The sequence below is a fragment of the Sander lucioperca genome, chromosome 4 (genome assembly GCF_008315115.2).
Source record: "Sander lucioperca isolate FBNREF2018 chromosome 4, SLUC_FBN_1.2, whole genome shotgun sequence".
Taxonomy (NCBI): Eukaryota; Metazoa; Chordata; class Actinopteri; order Perciformes; family Percidae; genus Sander; species Sander lucioperca.
This window is the reverse complement of record NC_050176.1, coordinates 16,648,638-16,673,262: the sequence shown is the minus strand read 5'-3', so window position 1 is coordinate 16,673,262 and position 24,625 is coordinate 16,648,638. Positions and strand designations below refer to the sequence as shown.

At 39.5% G+C, this 24,625-nt stretch overlaps 3 protein-coding genes across 3 annotated transcripts in view; all 3 read right to left on the bottom strand.

The window, feature by feature from the left end:
* The window catches only part of LOC116042706, a 28,450-nt gene extending 27,640 nt beyond the window's left edge, over nucleotides 1-810 (bottom strand). Inside the window, exon 1 of the mRNA XM_031289015.2 lies at nucleotides 644-810. The gene's annotated coding sequence lies outside the window, so the exon portion shown is untranslated. The remainder of the gene's footprint in view (nucleotides 1-643) is intronic.
* An 8,351-nt stretch (nucleotides 811-9,161) lies between these two features.
* Nucleotides 9,162-22,959, bottom strand: LOC118494859 (carcinoembryonic antigen-related cell adhesion molecule 21-like). The gene is made up of 8 exons (XM_036000440.1): nucleotides 22,776-22,959; nucleotides 20,502-20,720; nucleotides 20,226-20,309; nucleotides 19,300-19,598; nucleotides 16,340-16,343; nucleotides 10,242-10,323; nucleotides 10,079-10,136; nucleotides 9,162-9,711 (listed from the first exon to the last, which is right to left on the bottom strand). The coding sequence occupies exons 1-8, from the start codon at nucleotides 22,957-22,959 to the stop codon at nucleotides 9,541-9,543; spliced, it is 1,101 nt and encodes a 366-aa protein (XP_035856333.1). The 3' UTR covers nucleotides 9,162-9,540.
* On the bottom strand, nucleotides 12,462-14,186 carry LOC118494970. The gene is made up of 4 exons (XM_036000883.1): nucleotides 13,857-14,186; nucleotides 13,204-13,506; nucleotides 12,891-13,124; nucleotides 12,462-12,787 (listed from the first exon to the last, which is right to left on the bottom strand). The coding sequence occupies exons 1-4, from the start codon at nucleotides 13,909-13,911 to the stop codon at nucleotides 12,678-12,680; spliced, it is 702 nt and encodes a 233-aa protein (XP_035856776.1). The 5' UTR covers nucleotides 13,912-14,186; the 3' UTR covers nucleotides 12,462-12,677.
* Nucleotides 22,960-24,625: the final 1,666 nt, after the last annotated feature.

Here is a 24,625-nt window from a genome sequence, read left to right as displayed (position 1 = left end):
GGCATTAGTTCTAATGTTCAGACATTTATGACTAAAGTCTGTTGAGTGCTGCTCATGAGGAGCTGTGAGGGAGCAACACGCTTTTTGTTGAAAAATATATGTTAAAAGTTACCTGTGACAATCAGAGTTACTCTAGGAGACTGTTTCCACTCTTTGTCATCTTGGAGTCTGAATGTGTATTCTGCTGAGTCATTCTGCTTCAGGTTTTTAATTCCCAGAATGTGGTGGTTCTTTTTGTTGTCATGAAACTCCACACGACCTGCAGCCTCAATCAGCTTTTCAGCATCCTCAACACTACTTCTCTTTATTTTATACCATAATTTAGACTTTGGCTGCTGGTAGTTGGGATAAGAGTATTCACTTGAAATGTTCACTGAAGAGCCTTCCAGAGCACAGATTCTCCTGCTGACATAATTCACACTCCAGCAGTTCCTATCCTCAACACCTGAAATATAGATGAGTCAGGACATGTCACAAGCGGCAAGTGTCTGTTTAAATAAATGGCCATGAAGAAAAAAAGATAAAACATAGGATCGACATTTTAATATTAATTTACAAAAATTAATAGTAAAGGATTAAGGATTTGGAGACAAAATTGTCCCAGTCCTTAGTTATAGCAGACCATAAGTTGGCTCACACTCACAGACTTCAGCAGAGTGCAGATCATCAAGGCCTTTCACAGCACAGGAGAAGCTTTCATCAGAGGAGCGGGTAACTAAAAGCTCTTGTCTCTCCCTGTATCTGTATAAGGATCCACCCTGGTACCACTTAAAGGCTGTTTTTGAGTCAATCAGAGGACAGTTGGTGTTGCAGGTCAGTATGATGTAGTTTACTTCAGCTGCAGTCCTTTGGATATGTACTTCTGTTGGGAGAAAATAAATTATTTCACTTGTGCCATGTCAGATATGATTATTTATTTACTATTTATTGTATTATTATTTCATTGATTACTTATTTAAATAAACTCTCAAATGTGGTGTGTCTAGCAAGACAGACTGTGCTGAACATGTACTACTGTTAGGAGATGATGAATATGTTTTTCATCAGTTACTGTAACATGTTAAAATGTAGAACTTGGTGAATTAATTACGTGCATTAAATGTGAACTCTCAAAATCTCGTCAGTACAAAATCAGTTATACAATGGTCATACAAAGTAGTACTCACTACTACACTAACAATAGATTGTTTTTTAAAAAAAAAGCAAAGATATGACACTGAACAATTGAAATAAATGATCATAATTACTCATCTCTTCTGTGAAAGTCATAAAAGACATGAGAGGAGTGTCTGTGTGGTTGTGTGTGGAGTGTGGTGGTAACTTAACCTCTGGGATATGTGATGGAGCACGGCTCATCCTCTGATTTCTGCTGCTAAGAACAGTTACTGTAACATGTTAAAATGTAGAACTTGGTGAATTAATTACGCTAGTGCATTGCCCGTTGAAAATGTGCCTGTTTGGAACGGGCCAATTGCTTGGCCTGTGGTATTGCTGCTTGTAGAATTCTTCAAAACCAAATTGTACCCCAAAATTACTTACAGAAGGACCCTAAACCACTTAATATGCAACTCCACTGTATACCCTACTACTAACTTACTCATTTACCTGACAGAGAACATTGCAGATTCAGAATATAATCACAAAATATCACAATGACAATGTGGAGTAATCAGACATTAGCCTCATGGCAGTGCGCTACTCACCCGGCATGTTATGAGAGCTAATCAGCACATATCTGCGTTAATCAACCTCCAGACTTATTTTTGGCAAAATCGGAACCTCATACTTATTAACCTGGAGTCCCAGTCTCTGTCACAATAATCATATATGTGATGTTTTAGGCATATTGGCAGACATCCATTTAAAATGTAGGCAATGGCATATAAAGAGCCTTTTTTCCATGTCCACTGAAGTTTCTCAGCTTGCACTCTAGTAACATTTGTGTGGTCCAGGTAGCTTTGCATAAAAAATGGTTGTCATTCACAAAGCTACTTTTACTTTTAAACTTTAAGTAAATTTCCAAGCCTGTACTTTGTTACTTTTACTTGAGTAAATAAGTTAAATCAGTACTTCTACTTTTACCAGAGTATTTTTTAACACAAGTATCTGTACTTCTACTTGAGTACGGGAAGTGAGTACTTTTGCCATCTCTGATAGCAACTTCATACTATGTAGGGTCTGGCTTTTGTTTGATAGTTAGTGTTGGCAAATGGCTTTCTGTTGAGTTTCCTCTTAGCGAAAAAATAGACACAAAAATGTGTAGTGCCTATTTTTCACCAACCTTATCCCACACAACAGTCGTGCAGGTTACCTTCCCATCAATCATGCCCCCAAACACGGACAACGATGTGATTCAAAAACAGTGTCTGGTAGCCTGCCTATAAGTGGAATCACACTCTGTCTGCCACTTGTTGTCTGTAGCTGGTTGTGCTTTGCATGTGTGGGATTCTGAAACGTCCTTTAATTAATTTAATTAATTAATTAAATTCGGGAATTGTCGTTTGTTTAGTCAAAGTCAAAGACAGTCCAAACTAGTGCTACTTTGCACATTTTTGTGAGTCTGAGGTGTATTTCACATTTTAGCTGCCAAAGCTCCACTGCTTTCTTCACTCAGTATGCAGTGTGAGAAGGGGAGTGGCTAGCGGCTAGATCGGCAAAAGCCAATGTGTGCTATTTTAGCGATATATATTTAACGATATCTTTTGCATTTCTAATCCAAAAAACGTCAAACTTTACAATATGTATTAAATCTTTACAATAAGTATTATTATTTGTTTTCAGTTTTATATACAACATAAAGTATTGGCTTTTCATGTGACATGTAGCAGTGTTAACTGATCAGAGAGATGTGGAGCTGTCTGGGGTTGGTTTCAATTCAATTCAATTTTATTTATAGTATCAAATCATAACAAGAGTTATCTCGAGACACTTTACAGATAGAGTCGGTCTAGACCAAACTCTGTACTTTACGAAGCCCCAACTATTACAGTGGTTGCCTCAAGAGCAAGCATTAGCAGTAGCTATTGCGACAGTGGCAAGGAAAAACTCCCTTTTTTGTTAGGAAGAAACCTCGGACAGACCCAGACTCTTGGTAGGCGGTGTCTGATGGCACCAGTTGGGGGAGTGGTGAATGGTGGCAATAATAGTCATAATAAAGATAGTGAAACAGTGATCACAATGGTAGTCATAGTAGTTCATGTCATAGTAGGGCAGAGCAGGGCGTTACGGGGTGTAGTGTGGCACAGCAGCCTGGGTGGACGCGGTTGGACGCGGCAGGACGCAGTCGGACACTGCGGGGAAACGCAGAGCGTAGCAGGGTGTAGTAAGTCCATAGCGTCAGCTGCACCCAGGACCCCGGTGTAGGTGCCACCCAATTCCAAGGCGATGTTCTGGGTGAAAAAGAAGCAAAGGGACTCCGGGGAGAAAACTCCCCAGAGCTAGGTTAGTAACAGGCATTTCTGGGACTAAGATGCACACAAAAGGAGACAAGTGAAAAGACAGAAGAGGGAGCGGCTCATTGTGTCCTTGGAAGGAGCTTCCCACAGCAGTCTAGAGTTATAATAGCATAACTAAGAGAGGCAGGCTAAAGAGAGGGGCCCTGGACCGGGCTCGTACTCTCCCCTGCCGGAACGGGCTTGTACTTCCTGCCTCCCTCTACTCTACTCTACTATGCTGCAACTCCTCACTCCCTAACTATAAGCTTTATCAAAGATGATGGTTTTCAGTTTATTCTTAAATGTGGCGACGGTGTCAGCCCCCCGAACCCAAGTTGGGAGCTGGTTCCACAGGAGAGGAGCCTGGTAGCTGAAGGCTCTGGCTCCCATTCTACTTTTAGAGACTCTAGGAACCACAAGTAGCTCTGAGTTCTGGGAGCGCAGTGCTCTAGTGGGACAATAAGGTACTAAGAGCTCTTCTATGTATGATGGTGCTTGACCATTTAGTGCTTTGTAGGTCAGGAGAAGGATTTTAAATTCAATCCTGGATTTTACAGGAAGCCAATGCAGAGAAGCTAATACAGGAGAAATGTGATCTCTTTTGTTAGTTCTTGTCAGAACACGCGCTGCAGCATTCTGGATCAGCTGGAGGGTCTTGAGGGACTTATTTGAGCAGCCTGATAGTAAAGAATTACAGTAGTCCAGCCGGGAAGTTACGAATGCATGGACTAGTTTTTCAGCATCGTTTTGAGACAGGATGTTCCTGATTTTGGCAATGTTACGAAGATGGAAAAAGGCTGTTCTTGAGGTTTGTTTTAAGTGGGCGTTAAAGGATAGATCCTGGTCAAAAATGACTCCTAGATTTCTGACAGTAGTACTGGAGGCCAGGGCAATACCATCTAGGGTAGCTATATATTTAGATAATGAAGTTCGGTGGTGCTTGGGTCCCAGCACAATAACTTCCGTTTTGTTTGAGTTTAACATCAGAAAATTGTGGGTCATCCAGGATTTTATATCTTTAATGCACGCTTGAAGTTTAGCTAACTGACCGCTTTCGTCTGGCTTGATTGACAGATATAATTGGGTGTCGTCTGCGTAACAGTGAAAGTTAATTGAGTGTTTCCTAATAATATTGCCTAGAGGAAGCATATATAAAGAGAATAGAATTGGTCCAAGCACTGAGCCTTGAGGAACGCCATGGCTAACTTTAGCGTATTTGGATGGTTTATCGTTAATATTAACAAATTGGGATCGCTCAGAAAAATAGGACTTAAACCAGCTTAGTGCGATTCCTTTAATGCCAACTAAATCTTCCAGTCTCTGTAAGAGGATGGTATGGTCAATAGTATCGAATGCAGCACTAAGATCTAATAAGACAAGTATGGAAACAAGTCCTTTGTCAGCAGCAGTTAGAAGGTCGTTAGTGATTTTCACCAGTGCCGTCTCTGTGCTATGATGCTTTCTAAATCCTGACTGAAAGTCTTCAAATAGACTATTTCTATGCAGAAAGTCACACAATTGATTAGCGACTACCTTCTCAAGGATTTTGGAGAGAAAGGGGAGGTTAGATATAGGTCTATAGTTGGCTAAGACCTCAGGGTCGAGGGTGGGTTTTTTCAGAATAGGTTTTATCACAGCTACTTTAAAAGACTGCGGTACGTGACCCGTTAATAAGGACATATTGATCGTATCTAGTAATGTGGTATTGACCACGGGTAGTGCTTCTTTAAGTAGCTTCGTTGGAATGGGGTCTAAGAGACAGGTAGTTGGCTTAGCTGAAGAGACCCTTAACATTAATTGTTGGAGGTCTAAAGGATAAAAGCCGTCTAAATAAGTATCAGGTCTTATCGTTCTCTCTAGCCCTCCTGCGCCCAATGGTGAGCCGTTAGAAGCTGTGGGCAGAAGGTGATGAATTTTTTCTCTAATTGTTATAATTTTATCATTAAAAAAGGTCATGAAGTCATCACTGCTCAGAGCTAGAGGAATAGATGGCTCAATAGAGCTGTGACTATCTGTCAGCCTGGCTACAGTGCTGAAAAGAAATCTTGGGTTGTTCTTATTTTCTTCTATTAGTATTGAGTAATAGTCTGATCTGGCATTTCTGAGGGCCCTCCTATAATTTTTTAGACTATCTTGCCAATCCACACGAGATTCTTCCAATTTGGTGGAACGCCATTTACTTTCAAGTTTTCGTGCGATTTGTTTGAATTTGCGTGTTTGGGAGTTATACCAAGGTGCTAGTTTCCTTTCCTTCATCATCTTCTTTTTGAGAGGAGCAACCAAGTCTAAAGTAGTCCGTAGGCAGGCCGTAGCAGCGTGTACAAAGTTATCAAGTTGGGAGGGACTAAAGTTAACATAACGGTCCTCTGTTATATTAAGGCATGACATTGAGTTAAGTGCTGTTGGAATATCTTCCTTAAATTTAGCTATAGCACTGTCAGATAAGCATCTAGTGTAGAAACTTTTATTTAATTTCGTATAGTCTGGTAGTAGGAATTCGAAAGTTATTAAAAAATGGTCTGATAATAAAGGATTCTGCGGAAATACTATTAAATCGTCAATTTTGATGCCATATTCTAGCACAAGGTCGAGGGTGTGGTTAAAACAGTGCGTGGCCTCGTGCACACTCTGACTGAAACCAATAGAATCTAGCAGTGAATTGAAAGCAGTACTAAGGCTATTGCTGTCAACGTCCACATGGATATTAAAATCACCTACAATAAGTACTTTGTCTGATTGAAGGACTACGCATGATAAAAACTCTGAGAATTCAGATAAAAACTCAGAATATGGACCTGGTGCTCGGTAAACAACAACAAATATAATAGGCTGTACAGTTTTCCATGTTGGGTGTTGAAGATTAAGAACAAGGCTTTCAAACGAGTTATAATTTAGTTTAGGTTTAGGATTAATTAACAGGCTTGAGTCAAATATGGCTGCAACTCCCCCTCCTCGGCCTGAGCCTCGTGGAATTTGGGTATTATTATGACTGGGAGGAGTGGCTTCGTTTAAACTAACATATTCGTCATGGCCCAGCCAGGTTTCGGTGAGGCAGAATAAATCAATGTGGTTATCTGATATCAATTCGTTTACCAATAATGCTTTCGATGACAGAGATCTAATATTTAATAGTCCACATTTGATTTTCCTATTCTGTTCTATCGTTGCAGTGGTTGTTTTAATTCCAATTAGGTTGTTTAGTATAGCACCTCTTTTGTTAGTGTTATGTTTAAACGGTCTCAGTCGGGGGACAGACACGGTGGTTATGGGATTATGAATGGGTGATTGCTCTGAAGGGAGCACAGAGGGGCGTGTAGCGCTGTATCTCTGATTATTGACTTTGGGAGAGTGTGTCTGGTCAGTGTGCTTGTGGGAGTGTTTACGGGATGTAAACAGTCAATCAGAGGTCTGGGTATGCAGGGCGTGGTGCAAATTTCCACGTAGCATCTGGCTTCCGCGTGTATTGGGATGAATCCCATCCCTGCTGAACAGGGAGCCACGTTCCCAAAACAGATTGAAGTTGTCAATAAAACCTATCCTGTGAATGCTGCATGTGAGCTGGAGCCAGGTGTTAAGGGAGAGTAGTCTACTAAAGAGGCATGATCCGCGACCTAGAGATGGAAGTGGGCCCGAAATAAAAACCGACTTCCCAGTGCTTTTTAAAGCCTCAATGAGAGTGGTAAAGTCTCGCCTTGTGCGCTCACACTCCTGAATCCGAGTGGACATGTCGTTATGTCCACAATGGACCACGATGCGTTTGATAGAGGTCGGAAATGAGGGTATCAGGTCCATAACTTTAGCCAGGATGTCTGCAACTTTGGCTCCGGGAAAACAGTGTGTGACAGCATTATGAAACCGTAGGTCTCTAGTGATGGAGTCCCCAATAATTACTGTGGTTAGGGGGAAGAGCGGACGAGGAGTGGGGGGGTGTGGGTAGCCGGTGACGGGAGCAAAACAGTCAGTGTCGGTTTCAGATGGGCAGGGAAAAGAAGAGGAAGAATGCTTACCGTTCGGTTGTGGAGATTGTTTTTGAGGAACGTTGTCATTTGGCCGATCCAGGCAGCGGAGGCCACGGAGGCCACCGGACCGTCTGACTACCACGGAGGCCACCGGACCGTCTGACTACCACGGAGGCCACCGGACCGTCTTTCGCCGCGCGGTAGCAATCGTCTTCCGTGACGACGGCTGGTCAGTCTGCTTTGAAGCGGGGCGAGCCCGGTGAGCCGCACTGGCCACCACCGGCTCCGACTCCGACAAGGCTTTGAAGCGGTTGGAGAGGCTGAGGGCAGGAGGCGATGGAGCCCTACCCGAGGCTCTCTTTCGGCCGCAAACCACCTCAGTCCAGGGTGGCTTGATAACCGGTGTCGAGCAGGACGATGGGCGTGGGCAGGCAGCTGGGTCCCATGGCGCGGTATCCTGGAAGGCCGCCGAGAGAGATGAGATCCGGAGCGACTGATTATGAGCCACGTCCAAGCAGGCGGTTAACAAAGCATCTTTGGTCTTTAAGTCCTCGGAAAGCCGACGAACATCTTCCCTGAGGTCAGCAATTTCTTTGTTTGTATTATTGAACAACGAGGAAATCCTGAGGGGGAGTGGGGACTCGCCAGGTGTAGAGGTAGCCATGAAGCTAGCGTTAGTTTAGCCGGTAGGCCTAGTCTTGATAAATTAGCGTGAGGCTAATACTTACTTCACGTAAAAATGTATCTTTGGTTTTAAAAACACTTTATTAGTATAATAAAAACTAGGCGATAGAGCCGACTGTTAGGTAGGAGGTAGGAGGTTGAAGGCAGCTGCCGGCTGCCTCGTCCCCGCCGACTGCTGTCGCTTGTGGATGACGTGCAAACGAAGCGTTTTGGTTTGTTTTGGAAAAAAAGTTCAATGAAGACCAATCTTCAAACATCATATCTAGTATGTTTTAATACACTTTAGATAATGCAGGGTAGAACATGTTACAAAAACCTTTTTTACAGTTACAAATAAAATCGAAAGCAATACAACATACCAGAAAAAAATGCCTCAATGAGCTTACCTGACAAAGCCATCCTACATTTGGCCATTACTCAATCTATTTACGACCTCATTTCAAGCTATCTGTACAATAGAGCAGGTGTGGTCAGTCTGTTCAATCAGCCCCTGAGAAGCAACTTAACCTGCCACTAAAATTGCTTTAAAACTGTGATGATTCGGCATTGACAGTATCAATGAACGCAGTCTGCTGCTTTTTGCCTTTACAACATGGAATTATTAGCTTCCTGTACATAAGTTTTAAATCCTTCCAACTGTCTGTCAACAATCCACAACATATCTAAAATTGAGTAGGTGTTATATAACACAGGATGGTCCTTATGCTCCTCTTCCAAAAACATTTAATTTAACAGTTCACACAAAGTGAGAAATCCTGTCATAACGTGGTCTGAATACAGCTTTCTGGACACCAGCTGCTCTCCGTGGATGATGCAGTGAAAAGTCCAAAACTGAAAAGTTTTTGCTGTGTAGAAGCAGTGTCAAAAAGAGGTCAAAACTCCGGCAACTTGTTTAGTGAAGAGATCAGCTTAGCCTAAAACCATTAGAAAATATACCAAAGCTATTTATGTGTAAATAACCCATTGGCAGATATGTATGTAGATGTATATGATTGGCTATACATCTGACTATACATATATATATATATATATATATATATATATATATATATATATATATATATATATATATATATATATGTATACAAGTTTGTGTCATGTGGTGTTTTGTAGAGAAAAACAGTGATGGTGTCACTGAGGCCACTTCTTAAATTTTTTCTTTGTTGTGCAGATTTTCAGCACATGCACATGTTCCGTGCTAGCTGAGTGATCACTGCTTCTTCAGAAACACTGCTTTTTTCTGACAGATGTTTCAAAGTGATTAGCTTTTGCTCGGGAGGCTCAGTACTTTTAAGGAACTCCTGGTCCACATTAGCATGGAGTGAAGTGAAATGGAGGGCGGAAAAAAGCCTTGAAATGCTGCTTGTTGAAAATATTACCATTGATCAAGATGAGTTAGGCCACTAAGTAGATCCCAAATCAGTTGTAATGGTAAGAGATGCTGACTGGGGGGTCGTGCTGGTCTAGTTGACAGTAACATAAGCCGCATGCTCCTGTCGATTGGGCTGATGTGGCTGGATGGTGGAGTAAAGAGGTTCTGCCTGGCTCTTAGAGAAGTAGACTCTGCTATAGTGAGGCTCTTCCTGCTCTCCTGGTCGAGCTAAGATGTTTTCATACACAGGATCAGGGTTTAGCTGATGAGGAGACAAGACAAACAATATTAGTTTGGTATTAGTATTTTATTAGTATCGTGGTACGCTTAACCTCTACAGGTTACTCTCTACACAAAACTGGATTGATTTACATTTTTTGAGGGGGGGGGGGGGCTAAGCAATAATTAAATACAGAAATGCACAGTAGGTATTAGTTGTCAGTAGTGACCTTACAGCCTTAGAAAGAATGATTCTGTCCAAAATATGTTTATTAATAAAATTAAGAACAACTAATTCTCATCATGTTGATGATTAATTTTGGCTCCTTTGCAGTCAATATTTTTAAATCCTACGTCTGTGTTATCAAGACTTAAATGTTGTGCAAGAATTTAAAATGTCTGATCTCTACCTGCTCCGTGTTGTCCGTTGCTTCCGCTTTAGGAGATTGACCCGAAGCCCTCTGTTTTCTGGTGAAATTAATGAATATGCTTATATTTATATACATGGACAAGGGATTTTAGATTAGCAATTGAATGTCATTGATCTGCGACGGAGAGCGCAGTGTTGCTCACCTAATCCAAAAGAAGACAACCAGAAGTGTGATAGCCAGGAGAACAGCACAGACTCCTGCTGCAGCTGCTGCTGCTACAGCCGCTCTTTCTGTTGCTTTCTGAGTACTTAGAACAGTCAGAGTTATTTCACCAGATGTAATGCTTTGTGTACCACTCTTGACATCACAGTAGTAGTTTCCTTCATCCTGACTGCTGACTTGGTTTATTTTCAGTTTTTTTGTGTTCTTTGGTTGGACCAGAGGTTGCCTGTTAAAGTACCAGGTGTAGGTTGGGTTGTCAGGCAGAGGACAGCTGGTACTGCAGCTCAGTGTGACGTTCTGACCCTCTATCACCACTGCAGGATCCACCTTAAGTTTCAGGCCTGAGAGATGATTGTATATGTCAGTACATGTACTCAAACAAATAACACATCCTTAATACCTTAACAACAAATAGCTAATTTGGAAGTGCCCTACAAAAAAGCAGTTCCTGACCGTTCCAAAGTGACTCATATAACAGTTTTCTATTCTGCCACGCTGTGGGGTAAATAAATGCAAATTTGAGGCAGTTAAATTTAGGCAAAGATTACCTTAAAGGTTAAAATAATCTAATGCTGACTGTTAGCAGTCTGATGCTTCGTGCACCCAACCATCCATAGAAAAAGACTTTTTGAAGTGAAGATCTCACTAATTCTGTTCTACCCTTGCTGTTTTAAGAGGACAAACAACAAAACAGATAACAGATACACTGATTGGCTGTGCTTAATGGGATGACACCTGTAGGAAGAAGCATTTTTAGACCGCCCTTAAAGAAAGTATAGCACAGACTGCTGCTCTGGGCCTCCTACACTTTGAGGCCACAAAACTTCAAAGAGCCTTAAAGACTCTGGGCTACACAAAAGATCAGCTGTTCATGTGCACATTCCAACAACAACAAACAAAATGCTGTAATAAAGAGACCATCTGCATTGTATTTATTCTACAGAATTACCTGTAACAACCAACATCACTCCAGGAAAGTCAGACTCTTTCCATTTTTCTTTTCGTCGTCCCAGTCTGAATGTGTATTCTGATGAGTCATTCTTCTTCAGGTTATTGATTGTCAGGATGTGGTGATTGTTCTTGTCATGATACTCTACACGACCTGCAACCTGACTCAGTTCTTCTTTTTTTTTATTCCCACTGCCCTTTTTGTACCATATTTTTGACGTGGGAGGCCTGTTGTTAGGGAAAGAATATTCACTTGAAATGTTCACTGAAGATCCTTCCAGAGCACAGATTCTTCTCCGGACATAATTCACACTCCAGCAGTTCTTATCCTCAATACCTGAAATATAGATGAAAGATAAAGGGTATTTTTTAGTTTGCAGTGTTTTTGAAGTAATGATGACTTTTATTTAATTGCTACCTAATTGCCATGCAATTTGGGAAAATGAAAAAAACAACTATATATATATATATATATATATATATATATATATATTGTTGCTCAAAGTTGGATGCTCCTGTTTTCTCTGACTGACTGCTGACTGATTTGACATGCTCTCTGTCTACAGTGACATCTAGTGGCCACAAGTCATCGGCACAATTTAATCATTGATTTGATAGTGAGGAGAACAGAAACACACATATTTATTTAATTATTATATTGTAGAAAATAGATACTCAAAAAAATGTGATATATATATATATATATATTTAATATTTTATACCCACAAAAAAGCTTATTTAACATATATATATATATATATATATATATATATATATATATATATATATATATATATATATATATATATATACTTCATATCAACTTTTATATCACTTTTTTTGAGTTTCTATTTTCTACAATCTAATAATTAAATAAATATGTTATATATATTATATATATTTCTCATTGCCTTTCATGTATTTAGATTTATGACATCAATGTAGGCTACCATTCCATAAGTTAGAACAGACCACTCAGTAGTATGTTAATAGGCTCATACTCACAGACTTCAGGTGACAGCAGGCCTTTCACAGCACAGGAGAAGCTTTCCTTAGACTGTGATACTGACAGCTTTGGCCCTTCAGAGTATAATGTTCTGTTCTGGTACCACTTATAGTCATGTTCATGGTAGGTTCTACCACAGCTTGGGGTACACGTCAGTGATGCACCAGTCCTTTCAACTTTAACTTCTGTTGGAAGATGATAAATATCCTTTTAATAAAAAATTGTGCCGTGTTAAATTTTTAAATGAATAAATTACATAAATGACATCTTGTGTTAAATATAACACGTGAATTGTACAGAAATACAGAATGTGTAGTTAAATATGTAAGTAAAAATTAGAATACAAAACACAATGATATGACAGTGTTAACACAAAATAAATGACCAATTCTGAAATAGATCCCTATTTTGACTAATAGATAAAGTTCTGAGGTTGAGAGGGTTGTGAATGTTTGTAGAAACTTAACCTCTGGGAAATCTGATGGAGCACGGCTCATCCACTGATGTGTTGTGATGAGAACACATTTTCCCTCTAGCATAGGTCACACTGAAGTAGCCTGATCCAACAAAATCTGGACAAACAAAAATTAGATTCAGTACTTTTTTTTTTTAAAAGATTAACGTGTTAACCACAGGTTGTGTAACATGATTGGGGAGCTAAATGCTGTCACTCACCCACTGAGACTTGAGGGGCTCTGAGATCCTCGTAGCCTTTGATAGCACAGGAGTATCTGACTGCTTTCTCACTGCTGACCAGCTGTTGGTACCAGGGAGACCAGTCCTGATAGAGGAACTCTCTGTTCTTGTACCAGATGTAGACTGCAGGGTTTTCAGTCAGAGGACAGCTGGTGTTACACATCAGTGTCACTGTCTGTCCCTCTGTGGCAGGAATCACCTTTACCTGCAGGTCTGAGATTATGGTGAATAAAATAAGAATTTGGATACCAGCCTTAGTCTTAAAGTGATAAATGACTGGCAGCCACTGTACCTGCAACATGGAGCTCAGTTTTGTGGAGCCAGCAGAGTTCTGGGTTGTCAGTAGTTTCTCTGCAGCAGTAAACATTTGCATCGCTCTGTCTCAGATCTTTGATTGTTAGAGTGAAGTTACTCTCTGCAGCCATGTTGTACGTCACATGATTTTCATCTGTAGAGAGCTCCTTCTGAACAGGTTTAGATCTATCCCAGTGTACAGTGTACCACTTCATGGTTGTAGTGGGACGTTGAGCTGAGCAGGGCAGATCCACTGATGAACCTTTTAAGGCACAGATGCTGTTTACACGTCCATGAACCCCTTTAACAGAAGAATTTATGAGCAATAATCTGTACAAATTTATACTTCTTACAACGTTCTTCTCTGTACTGATCGGTCAATGATACTAAAATGAAACTCAAATGATCATATTAATGTAATGTAATTCATCTAAAGAGCTCATAGCAGCAGAAGATTTTATCCAAACATCTGGACAGATGTATACCTTTTATGAAGGTCACAAACTTGAGAAGTAAATTGTAATATATTCTTTTCATAAATCGATTCTCATTCAGTTAAAATATTTGGTAATTTTTGTTTACTCTTAAAAATGTCTTGAATAGTTTACAGTATAGTATAATTTTACAAGAAGAGATAAACATTGTTCATACCTGAGATGTACAGGATGAAAATGATAAACGCACATCCAGCTTCTGCCAAAAACATGGCTGTTGTAGTCCTTCAGTTAATCAGAAAGTTGATTGTACAGTATTTGTAGATTGGACTAACAACTACATTCATAAAAAATCATCCCAAAATAAATAAAAAAATGTAACCAAGTGGTTCAAATCAATGGCAGTTTGCTTACAACCTAAAGGCTGCTGGTCAAAGTGAGGACGGCTGGTAGATGGTATGCAGCTCTGACATCAAATCTTCACTTCCTTCCACTTAAACTGATTATTAGTAAAGGCAAACCACAGGTGAAGACGCCATGTTCTCTAGTTTTTATACAATGACATTTTCATCAGACAACCTTACTTTTAACTACATAATATCATCTCATTATTCTCTTTTCTCATAGATATTCATTTTTTAAATTCTTACTTATTGTATTGGCTCTAAGTCTTTATGCAACAAGCAAAAGTAAATTGCATTATCTATTCATCAGAACGTTGTCAGAGAGCTGCAGGATGTGAGGCAATCAGAAGATAGTGTTATCTGGTTGGTTTGTGGTTTTAAAATGAACCGTGTCAAGGGGAAAGCTGCAGACTTAACATTGATGCTCTTTTAATTCACTACACAACATTTCCATAAGCAGCTATCTATTTGGCATACGCTGTATACAGTTTCACCGATCTATAGGTCTGCTCATTTGATCAGGACTGCTGAATACAAGCACAAAAGATCCCATACATAATTTAAAGTAGGCCGTACAGGTATTGCCGTATTTCAGGGGTTTTCAACGTTGTTTAAGCCAAGGACCCCTTAACTGAAAGAGAGATGGAGCAGGGTCCCCCTTCTACATATATTGTATAAAATGAAGTTGCATATTAAACTGGGCCTACAATAACTTGTATGGTGGCCTAAAGCCTTTATACATACCTTTTTGCATAGAACACTAAGCTATTAAAATAGCCTAATAATTGTTGGCATGAGATGTTTTAATGTTAAACATACATGTGGCACAGACCATCTTTAGGATGAACTGTATCTGTGTATGGCTACCTTAGTCACTACCTTACATATAGGCCAGTAAGCAGTGGGGATTTATACATGATTGGGGAGCTAAATGCTGTCACTCACCCACTGAGACTTGAGGGGCTCTGAGATCCTCGTAGCCTTTGATAGCACAGGAGTATCTGACTGCTTTCTCACTGCTGACCAGCTGTTGGTACCAGGGAGACCAGTCCTGATAGAGGAACTCTCTGTTCTTGTACCAGATGTAGACTGCAGGGTTTTCAGTCAGAGGACAGCTGGTGTTACACATCAGTGTCACTGTCTGTCCCTCTGTGGCAGGAATCACCTTTACCTGCAGGTCTGAGATTATGGTGAATAAAATAAGAATGTGGATACCAGCCTTAGTCTTAAAGTAATAAATAACTGGCAGCCACTGTACCTGAAACATGGAGCTCAGTTTTGTGGTGCCAGCAGAGTTCTGGGTTGTCAGTAGTCTCTCTGCAGCAGTAAACATTTGCATCGCTCTGTCTCAGATCTTTGATTGTTAGAGTGAAGTTACTCTCTGCAGACATGTTGTACGTCACATGATTTTCATCTGTAGAGAGCTCCTTCTGAATCTGAACAGGTTTAGATCTATCCCAGTCTACAGTGTACCACTTCATGGTTGTAGTGGGACGTTGAGCTGAGCAGGGCAGATCCACTGATGAACCTTTTAAGGCACAGATGCTGTTTACACGTCCATGAACCCCTTTAACAGAAGAATTTATGAGCAAACATCTGTACAAATTTATACTTCTTACAACGTTCTTCTCTGTACTAATTGGTCAATGATACTAAAATGAAACTCAAAGGATCATATTAACGTAATGTGATTCATCTGAAGAGCTCATAGCAGCAGAATAAGTGAATATATTGATATTTTATTTTTTTGATCTATAATCTGCCAACAACATGGCTGTTGTAGTCATTCAGCTTCTAATCAGAAAGTTGATTGAACAGTATTTGTAAATTGGTCTAACAACTACATTCATAAAAAAAATCACCCAAAAAAAATAAAAAAATGTAACCAAGTGGTTCAAATCAATGGCAGTTTGCTTACAGCCTAAAGGCTGCTGATCAAAGTGAGGGGGGCTGGTAGATGGTATGCAGCTCTGACATCAAATCTTCACTTCCTTCCACTTAAACTGATTATTAGTAAAGGCAAACCACAGGTGAAGACGCCATGTTCTCTAGTTTTTATACAATGCCATATTTTCATCAGAAAACCTTACTTTTAACTACATAATATCATCTCATTACTCTCTTTTCTCATAGATATTATTCATTTTTTCAATTCTTACTTATTGTATTGGCTCTAAGTCTTTATGCAACATGGAACAGATCAGGACTGCTGAATACAAGCACAAAAGATTTCATACATTATTAAAAAGTAGTCCGTACAGGTATTGCCGTATGTCATTATAAAGCCTTTCTATACCTGACTGGTTGTTTCAGGACTTGAATTTGGTACGAGATTTAAACCCAGCAGGGACAAACCAAGTCTAAAGCTGTATCCAAAATCACTCCCCATTTACTATAAAGTGCACCGCATTTACAGCCCACCATTTTATTTGAATGTACAAATTCTGATTGTAAAATGTCTGCATAATGTAGTTGCTCTCAAAAATCCCCACAATGGAACGAAAAAGGTTGGGTCAATTGCATGAACACTATTTTCTTTAACAATCCCACAATGTAATGCATCACATTTTATAGATTCAAAGTGTCCCAAATCTTAAAAAAAGTTAAAAACAGTCAGGTAGGAGATAAAGGACGTGTGCTCTCTTACAAACAACTATCATAACTAAAGCAAAAGTCACACAAGATTCTTTAACAAATTAAAATAACACACACAAAATCCACCATTAAATATTACAGTGGTACTTTTGTACTGCTTAAAAAAGTTATTTTTACTTTCCCTTTAAACATAATTCAGAGACTTTTTAATGTACAATATTAGTAGATTTTAATACTTTTCTTAAGGATGTGCAGACAGCCTGCCCAACTGTAGCAAGTCACTGATAAGAGAGAACACCATCTGGTGTCACATCTCATGAGGGAAAAACATACGTAACCTGAGCCAACCAAGTAATACTGCGTCATACTGGAGCTAATGGCTGAATTTAATGGCAAATAATAAAAGTTAGATAGTTATCAGCAAGTTGCTTGAGTGAAATTTTCTTTCTGATCAACTTAATGATGTTCTGTGTGACTGCCCCCACTTTTTACATGGTGTACTGTTTTTGTTGTTGTCTCTGTTTATCACAGGGAGGGGTATAAAAAGATGCTTTCACATCTAAATGAAGTCTATTTATTTTTAAATTGTATTTGTCATTGTGGGCTCTCAATCACTTTATACATACATTAATACTCAAGATGAAAGTCAGAAATGTCTCCTTAACATCCCTCAAAGTGCACAACACTTCCTAACTGTATTGGGACGTCAGAAGGTGGGAAATGGAGCGCAGGCTGCTCTTTCTTAATACATCCTGATCTCTAACAAACATATAGACAGAAAAAAAGCATGCGTCCATCTGCTTACAATTATTTTTAAAAATACAAATTTTGCAGGGACAATGCACACCTCCTTAGCAGTACCAGAGCTAGCTATAAACTAATTTTCATCTGTAGTCTCTGGGTAGGAAACAGAGTGCATGTAGCATGCAAAGGTTATGTTTCCACATGAGACTTAATATTTCAGATCACTACTAGAAATATGAACTCTTCCTGACCTCATGATCTCAGCAGTAGATATAATCTGGCTAACTTTAGACACACAAGGCCATATCTAACCACAGAGGCAGCCAAACTTTTTATGCATGCCATGATCTTTTCCCACATATCATACTGTTTCACAAGCCGGTCTCAAGCAAACATGACAACTCTTAAACCAATAGAAACCCTATAACTAAACTTTAAAAACACTAGATCAAAAACCTATCAGCTATCACCACTGCCATATCACTACTAAATGCAATGAATTATTTAGATGCCTGCCTCATTTTCAAAACATTACATGGGCTTGCACCTCCACCACTGGGTGAATTTATACAACAGAAGAACAGCAGTGGCAGGGCAACTAGGGCAGCCACCAGGGGAGACTGTGTTGTACAGTATAGACGTAGTAAGTTTGGCCAAACAGTCTTCTCAGTACGGGCCTCAAATTATTGGAACTGCCTTCCTATTGAACTCAGAGAAAGCCCCAGCTATCTATCATTTAAAACTACACTCGAGATGGATTCAAAACAATCAAAACTGCAATCATCAATAGCTGGTTTACCTGATCCTAGGTACTGCCCTTCTTTGTATTGTACTTATTTATTTTATTTTTTTTGCTCTCTTTTTTCTCTTCTTTCTTAATTTACTTTCTATCTTTCTTGCATTCTTTTTTAATAATGTAATAGGATGATATGTCGACCTGCCAAGGGACTACGGATGAAAATTACCGTTTTTGCTTACTCTGGCACATTTACATTTTGAGTGTAAACAAAAAAATGTCAATTTATGCTTTGTCCCTTTTAAATAAATAAATTATTGCAGTCAGTGAATCAAACTCAGAGGCATTTGGCCAAATTTTCACAAAACACCCTTGTGGGTTGTGTGCTCAGTAATATTTTCCACAGTTTGCTGATGTGTGAATAGGTTCAAGAGAAATGCGTGTTAAGACCAGAGATCACTCATGTGGAGCTCAGTTGATCTCCCTGCTGTGTTTATCTAATGGAGGAAATGATATAGATAATGTGAGATGAAGTTTAATACTTTCAGCAGGGGCAATGGGGCTTTTGTTAGTCTTTGAGTGTGTTAAAGTCTTGTTGAACGCGGTATACTGCTACTCGTCTTTTATGAGCAAGGTGACAAAGAGTCTGAATAAATTGTAATGGTAACAGATGTTTACTCAGGGGTCCTGTTTCGTCTAAAGTTGACAACAGCGTAGTGCACATGCTCCTGTTCTCTGGGCTGATGCGGCTGCGTGGTGGAGTAGAGAGGATCCGTCTGGCTCTTAGAGAAGTGCACTCTGCTATAGTGAAGACCAGCCTGCTCTGGTGGTGGAGCTGAGATGTTGTCATACACGGGACCAGAGTTTATCTGATGAGAAGACAAGAAAACTTACATTACTTTACTGCACTTAAATGTTTTTGCACCTCCTATTCATGTTTTTCTAATTTTGTTTTTTAATTTCAAACTTTACCTGCTCCATGTTGTCTGACGTTTCAGTTCTAGGATTTTGCCTGGAAGTCCTCTTTCTTCTGATTAGTGAAATGAATGAATATATAAATAAATAAGTGATTTCAGATGGGAGATTAAATGCCATTGCTCTGAAACAAAGCACAGTGTTGCTCACCTGTTCCACCAGAAGACAGTGAAGGGTATTATAACCAGGAGAGCAGCACAGACTACTGCTGCTGCTGCTGCTGCTGGGGTCCATTTCCCCATTTCACTCTGGACAGTTAGAGTCTTTTCACAGGAGCTGATGTTGCGGAGGGTTTTGACGGCACAGGAGTATTTTCCTGCATGCTGACTGCTGACTGGGTCCAGAACCAGGTGTTTGTTTTGCTTCTCTGTCTGGGTCAAAGGTCGACTGTTGAAGTACCAAATGTAGGTTGTGTTGTCAGTCAGAGGACAGCTGGTACTGCAGCTCAGGGTGACTCTCTGGCCCTCTGTCACCACTGCAGAGGGAGTAAACTTCACTCTCAGACCTAAAAGATGTACATTGGTCACTAATTTTGAAAAATGCATACTACCTCATAACAAATCCTCATACCTAAATGATGAAATACTGCAGTTTTTAGTATCTACCAAAAACACCCATGCAGTCCTAAAATGCATAAAGTATTTTAGGATTCTAGTGCGCAATACAAATATGACTCCAAAGTACACAGACAGCAAGTCCCTATAGCTTCCACATTCAACAAGAGCCATAGCCCTGAAATATTCAGCAGTTTGGAGTGAGGCTGAACTACAGGCATTAGTTCTAATGTTCAGACATTTATGACTAAAGTCTGTTGAGTGCTGCTCATGAGGAGCTGTGAGGGAGCAACATGCTTTTTTGTTGAAAAATATATGTTAAAAGTTACCTGTGACAATCAGAGTTACTCTAGGAGACTGTTTCCACTCTTTGTCATCTTGGAGTCTGAATGTGTATTCTGCTGAGTCATTCTGCTTCAGGTTTTTAATTCCCAGAATGTGGTGGTTCTTTTTGTTGTCATGAAACTCCACAAGACCTGCAGCCTCAATCAGCTTTTCAGCATCCTCAACACTACTTCTCTTTATTTTATACCATAATTTAGACTTTGGCTGCTGGTAGTTGGGATAAGAGTATTCACTTGAAATGTTCACTGAAGAGCCTTCCAGAGCACAGATTCTCCTGCTGACATAATTCACACTCCAGCAGTTCCTATCCTCAGCACCTGAAATATAGATGAGTCAGGACATGTCACAAGCGGCAAGTGTCTGTTTAAATAAATGGCCATGAAGAAAAAAATATATAACATAGGATCGACATTTTACTATTAATTTACAATAAACATTTTCTTAAGGATTTGGAGACAAAATTGTCCCAGTCCTCAGTTATAGCAGACCATAAGTTGGCTCACACTCACAGACTTCAGCAGAGTGCAGATCATCAAGGCCTTTCACAGCACAGGAGAAGCTTTCATCAGAGGAGCGGGTAACTAAAAGCTCTTGTCTCTCCCTGTATCTGTATAAAGATCTACCCTGGTACCACTTAAAGGCAGTTTTTGAGTCAATCAGAGGACAGTTGGTGTTACAGGTCAGTCTGATGTAGTTTACTTCAGCTGCAGTCCTTTGGATATGTACTTCTGTTGGGAGAAAATAAATTAGTTCACTTGTGCCAATATGATTATTTATTTATTTTACTATTTATTGTATTATTATTTTATTGATTACTTATTAAATTGTTAAATAAACTCTCAAATGTGGTGTGTCTAGCAAGACAGATGGTGCTGAACATGTACTACTGTTAGGAGATGATGAACAGTGTTGGGAGTAACGCGTTACAAAAGTAACGCAATTACAGTAATGTATTCCTTTTTGCTGTAACGCAGTAATATAACGCATTACTAATTAAATTCCGGTAATATTATACTCGTTACAATCTCAGTAACGCGAGTTACAACGCATTTTAACGCAACATTTAGTGGTGCATTGTTTTTTTTAAGAATTCACCAACACCGCGACACATTTCTTCACAGGAAAAAAGAAAGCCGTATTATTTTCCTGTCGCTGTATTCGGTGGTTGAGATGACTGCAGAGACAAATACATTTGCGAGATGGATATTGTTTTCAGGAGTTATTAGGCTGCATTGAAATGACCTGTCCCGTCACTTTTCCCGTGGTCAGAGCCATTGGTCATGCCACAGCATGTATGTCCCAACAGGTGACGGTACGTCAGCGGCTGACAGATATAAACATGTCGGGAATTAATGTTGAGGCTTGCTACACATCAAATATCATTGCATTTTATCAGCCGTGAAGAGTAACTCTGCCTGTAGTGGAATGGCTTCGAATGACGACCAAAAACGCTTGTCTTTTACTGTGACCATTTACTGTTCAATATGTTGCAGTTTTACAAACAAGAAAGTGAACAACTTGAGCCTGACGGACATGTTGCATCCATAGACTGCATCTCAGTAAGCTAGCAAGAGTAGGCTACACAACAGACAACTTCCATGTAGCCTACTTCAAAATAAAAATAAAAGCACTTCCTGTGACGGTTCGCAGTAAAACTAAATTACTGTTAAATAAGGTTGTGTAGGCTACCTTTTCACATATCAGCTGTAAATCAAGTAGCCTACTGTAAATAATGTAAATAGTGAGTTTTAATCACACTATTGAACATTTCCTTTAGAGTGTTTTAAACTAAACAACATATTTCTTATTCAAGTGCTATAAAACAATAAAACATATATAAACATTTTACAACAATGCCGTACTTTTAATTGAGTATTTTCATTTTCTCCTACTTGCCTATTATACGTTTTACTTTATCTATTTTTTATAGCTTTAGTTACTTTGCATATTTATATTAATTATACAAAATATGAATAATCTATGATGTATTAAAGTGGATAAAGAGGAGACTTTATTGATCCGGTGGTGAAATTCACAAGCTAGCTGCCAAATCAAACTTCCCCTGTTATTTTGGTGAAAGTAACTCAAAAGTAATGCAAAAGTAGTGTAACGCATTACAATTCAGAGACAGTAATATTGTAATATAACTAATTACTCTAAAATGACAGTAACTAGTAATCTATAATGTATTACATTTTGGAAGTAACTTGCCCACCAACACTGATGATGAATATGTTTTTCATCAGTTACTGTAACATGTTAAAATGTAGAACTTGGTGAATTAATTACGTGCATTAAATGTGAACTCTCAAAACCTCGTCAGTACAAAATCAGTTATACAATGGTCATACAAAGTAGTACTACTCACTACTACTCACTAACAGTAGATTGTTTTCAAAAAAGCAAAGATATGACACTAAACAATTGAAATAAATGATCATAATTACTCATCTCTTCTGTGAAAGTCATAAAAGACATGAGAGGAGTGTCTGTGTGGTTGTGTGTGGAGTGTGGTGGTAACTTAACCTCTGGGATATGTGATGGAGCACGGCTCATCCTCTGATTTCTGCTGCTAAGAACACAGTTTCCCTTCAGCATAGGTCACACTGAAGCAGTTCGCTGTTACCGAATCTGGACAAAAGCAAATGTGATACCTTATTCTGACTTGTTCACACAGTACTTGAAAAGCTTTATAAGTTAAGGTTCCAGTGTCTGATTAAAAATGTTTTTCTTGGAATAAACAGGTTTTGTAACATAATAAGGAGCTAAATGCTGTCACTCACCCACTGAGACTTGAGGGGCTCTGAGATCCTCGTAGCCTTTGATAGCACAGGAGTATCTGACTGCTTTCTCACTGCTGACCAGCTGTTGGTACCAGGGAGACCAGTCCTGATAGAGGAACTCTCTGTTCTTGTACCAGATGTAGACTGCAGGGTTTTCAGTCAGAGGACAGCTGGTGTTACACATCAGTGTCACTGTCTGTCCCTCTGTGGCAGGAATCACCTTTACCTGAAGGTCTGAGATCAAAACTTGTGAAATGTTGATGTATATACTGATGTCAGACTTAAAATGGTAAAATTCTGACAGCCACTGTACCTGCAACATGGAGTCTAATGCTTCTGGACCAGCAGTGTCTTGGGTTGTCTACATTCTCTCTGCAGCAGTAATTGTTTGCATCACTTTCTATTAAATAGTTGATAGTTAGAGTTGGGTGACTTTCTTCAGACATGTACGTTACATGATTTCCATCCACAGAGAGTTCATTCTGAACAAACTTGTAGCCATCCCATTCTACAGTGAACCATTTGTTTCTTGAAGTGGGATGTTGAGCTGAGCAGTGCAGATCCACTGATGAAGTTTTTAAGGCACAAATGCTGTTTGCTCGTCCCTGAACCCCTTTAACAGAAGCAAACATCTGGACAGATTTATACATTATTATTTCATGCGTTTCCATAAAAATCATTGAAAAATAATGGTATACTATAAATTAAGGCCATTTGAAAAGATCATTCCATCAGGTGAAGCAATAATCTCAAGAGCTCACATGTAATATCTTTTTTTTTTTTTTAATCCATTGGCTGTTAGTCATTTCAGTTTTCATCCATCAATAGTTTTCTACAATATCACTCCTTTATTTCACTAGAGCTGTGATATTACACCTGTATACATTTTTTGTTCTTACAGGGGTAATATTCATAGTTGTGTGTCTTTATAGAAGAAAGCAAGGATCATTCATACCTGACATGTACAAGATAAAACTGATAAACGCACATCCAGCTTCTGTCAAAAACATGGCTGCTCCAGTCCTTCAGCTTGTAATCACAAAGATGATTGTTTCTCAATTGATACAAGGCAAGCTCATCCTCAAAAATAATAAAGAAAAATATAAGCCATTGGTAGAACCCAACAGCAGTTAACTTTTAAAGAGTAAAGGCTGGAGAGGACAGAATGGACTGTGAGAAACGGTTTGAGTGGTTAACAAAACATGCAGTGTTGGAACTAAACACAAACTTTCTTCCTCTTATCACTTCCTCACATCCCTTAACCCTTTTTTTAAACCAGCCAAATTTAGCCCTCATCGAAACTTATCCAACGTTAAAATAGTAAAGCAAAGCCAGACCTATCTACACAGCGCTGTGTCAGTGCTGGAGTATGGTCTGACTACTCCGGCTTATAATTCTGGGATTGGGTTGTTTGACTTTCCTTAAACCAATTACAATCGTCTTGGGCGGCACTAAGACCCGTATGCAGCAACGGTGCCCTTGCAAAATAAAAAGCGGACATAGGGACCTCACGCGCCAAATGTCAGGCTTTAGCCCAGGACTGTCCATCCGGTGAGCCAGATACCGGCAAAATAAAGTGCAAAACTTTCTCTCTTAAAAATGACATGTATTGTGTATTGTATGTAGGTAGGAGCACCTGACTCCTCATTTTGCTCTAATGCAGTTTATCCTCTAGAGGGCGCTATCATCTCATCCCATGATCTTAGCAGGAGAATGTGCTGTCAGTATGACAAAAGTACTGCTGCTGAGGCATTTGGTCACCTGTATGCAGTTGTATGTATTCAGTATTGTTTTTCACTCTCTAGCCGATGTGATGTTCATGGAAAACATCTGGGAAATCTCTCACCTGG

Bases quoted from the DNA above. Each gene is read 5' to 3' on its own strand.
- LOC118494859 (XM_036000440.1), bottom strand. From the start codon at position 22,959: ATGTGTAACACCAGCTGTCCTCTGACTGAAAACCCTGCAGTCTACATC. The intron at 19,599-20,225 runs GTGAATACTCTT...TACATCTTTTAG, and splicing joins CTCTTCAGTGAACATTTCAA to GTCTGAGAGTGAAGTTTACT. The intron at 9,712-10,078 runs GTAGAGATCAGA...TCTCCTCATCAG, and splicing joins CAACGGACAACACGGAGCAG to CTAAACCCTGATCCTGTGTA.
- LOC118494970 (XM_036000883.1), bottom strand. From the start codon at position 13,911: ATGTTTTTGGCAGAAGCTGGATGTGCGTTTATCATTTTCATCCTGTAC. The intron at 13,125-13,203 runs GTACAGTGGCTG...CCATAATCTCAG, and splicing joins AACTGAGCTCCATGTTGCAG to ACCTGCAGGTAAAGGTGATT. The intron at 12,788-12,890 runs GTGAGTGACAGC...TTGTTTGTCCAG, and splicing joins AGCCCCTCAAGTCTCAGTGG to ATTTTGTTGGATCAGGCTAC.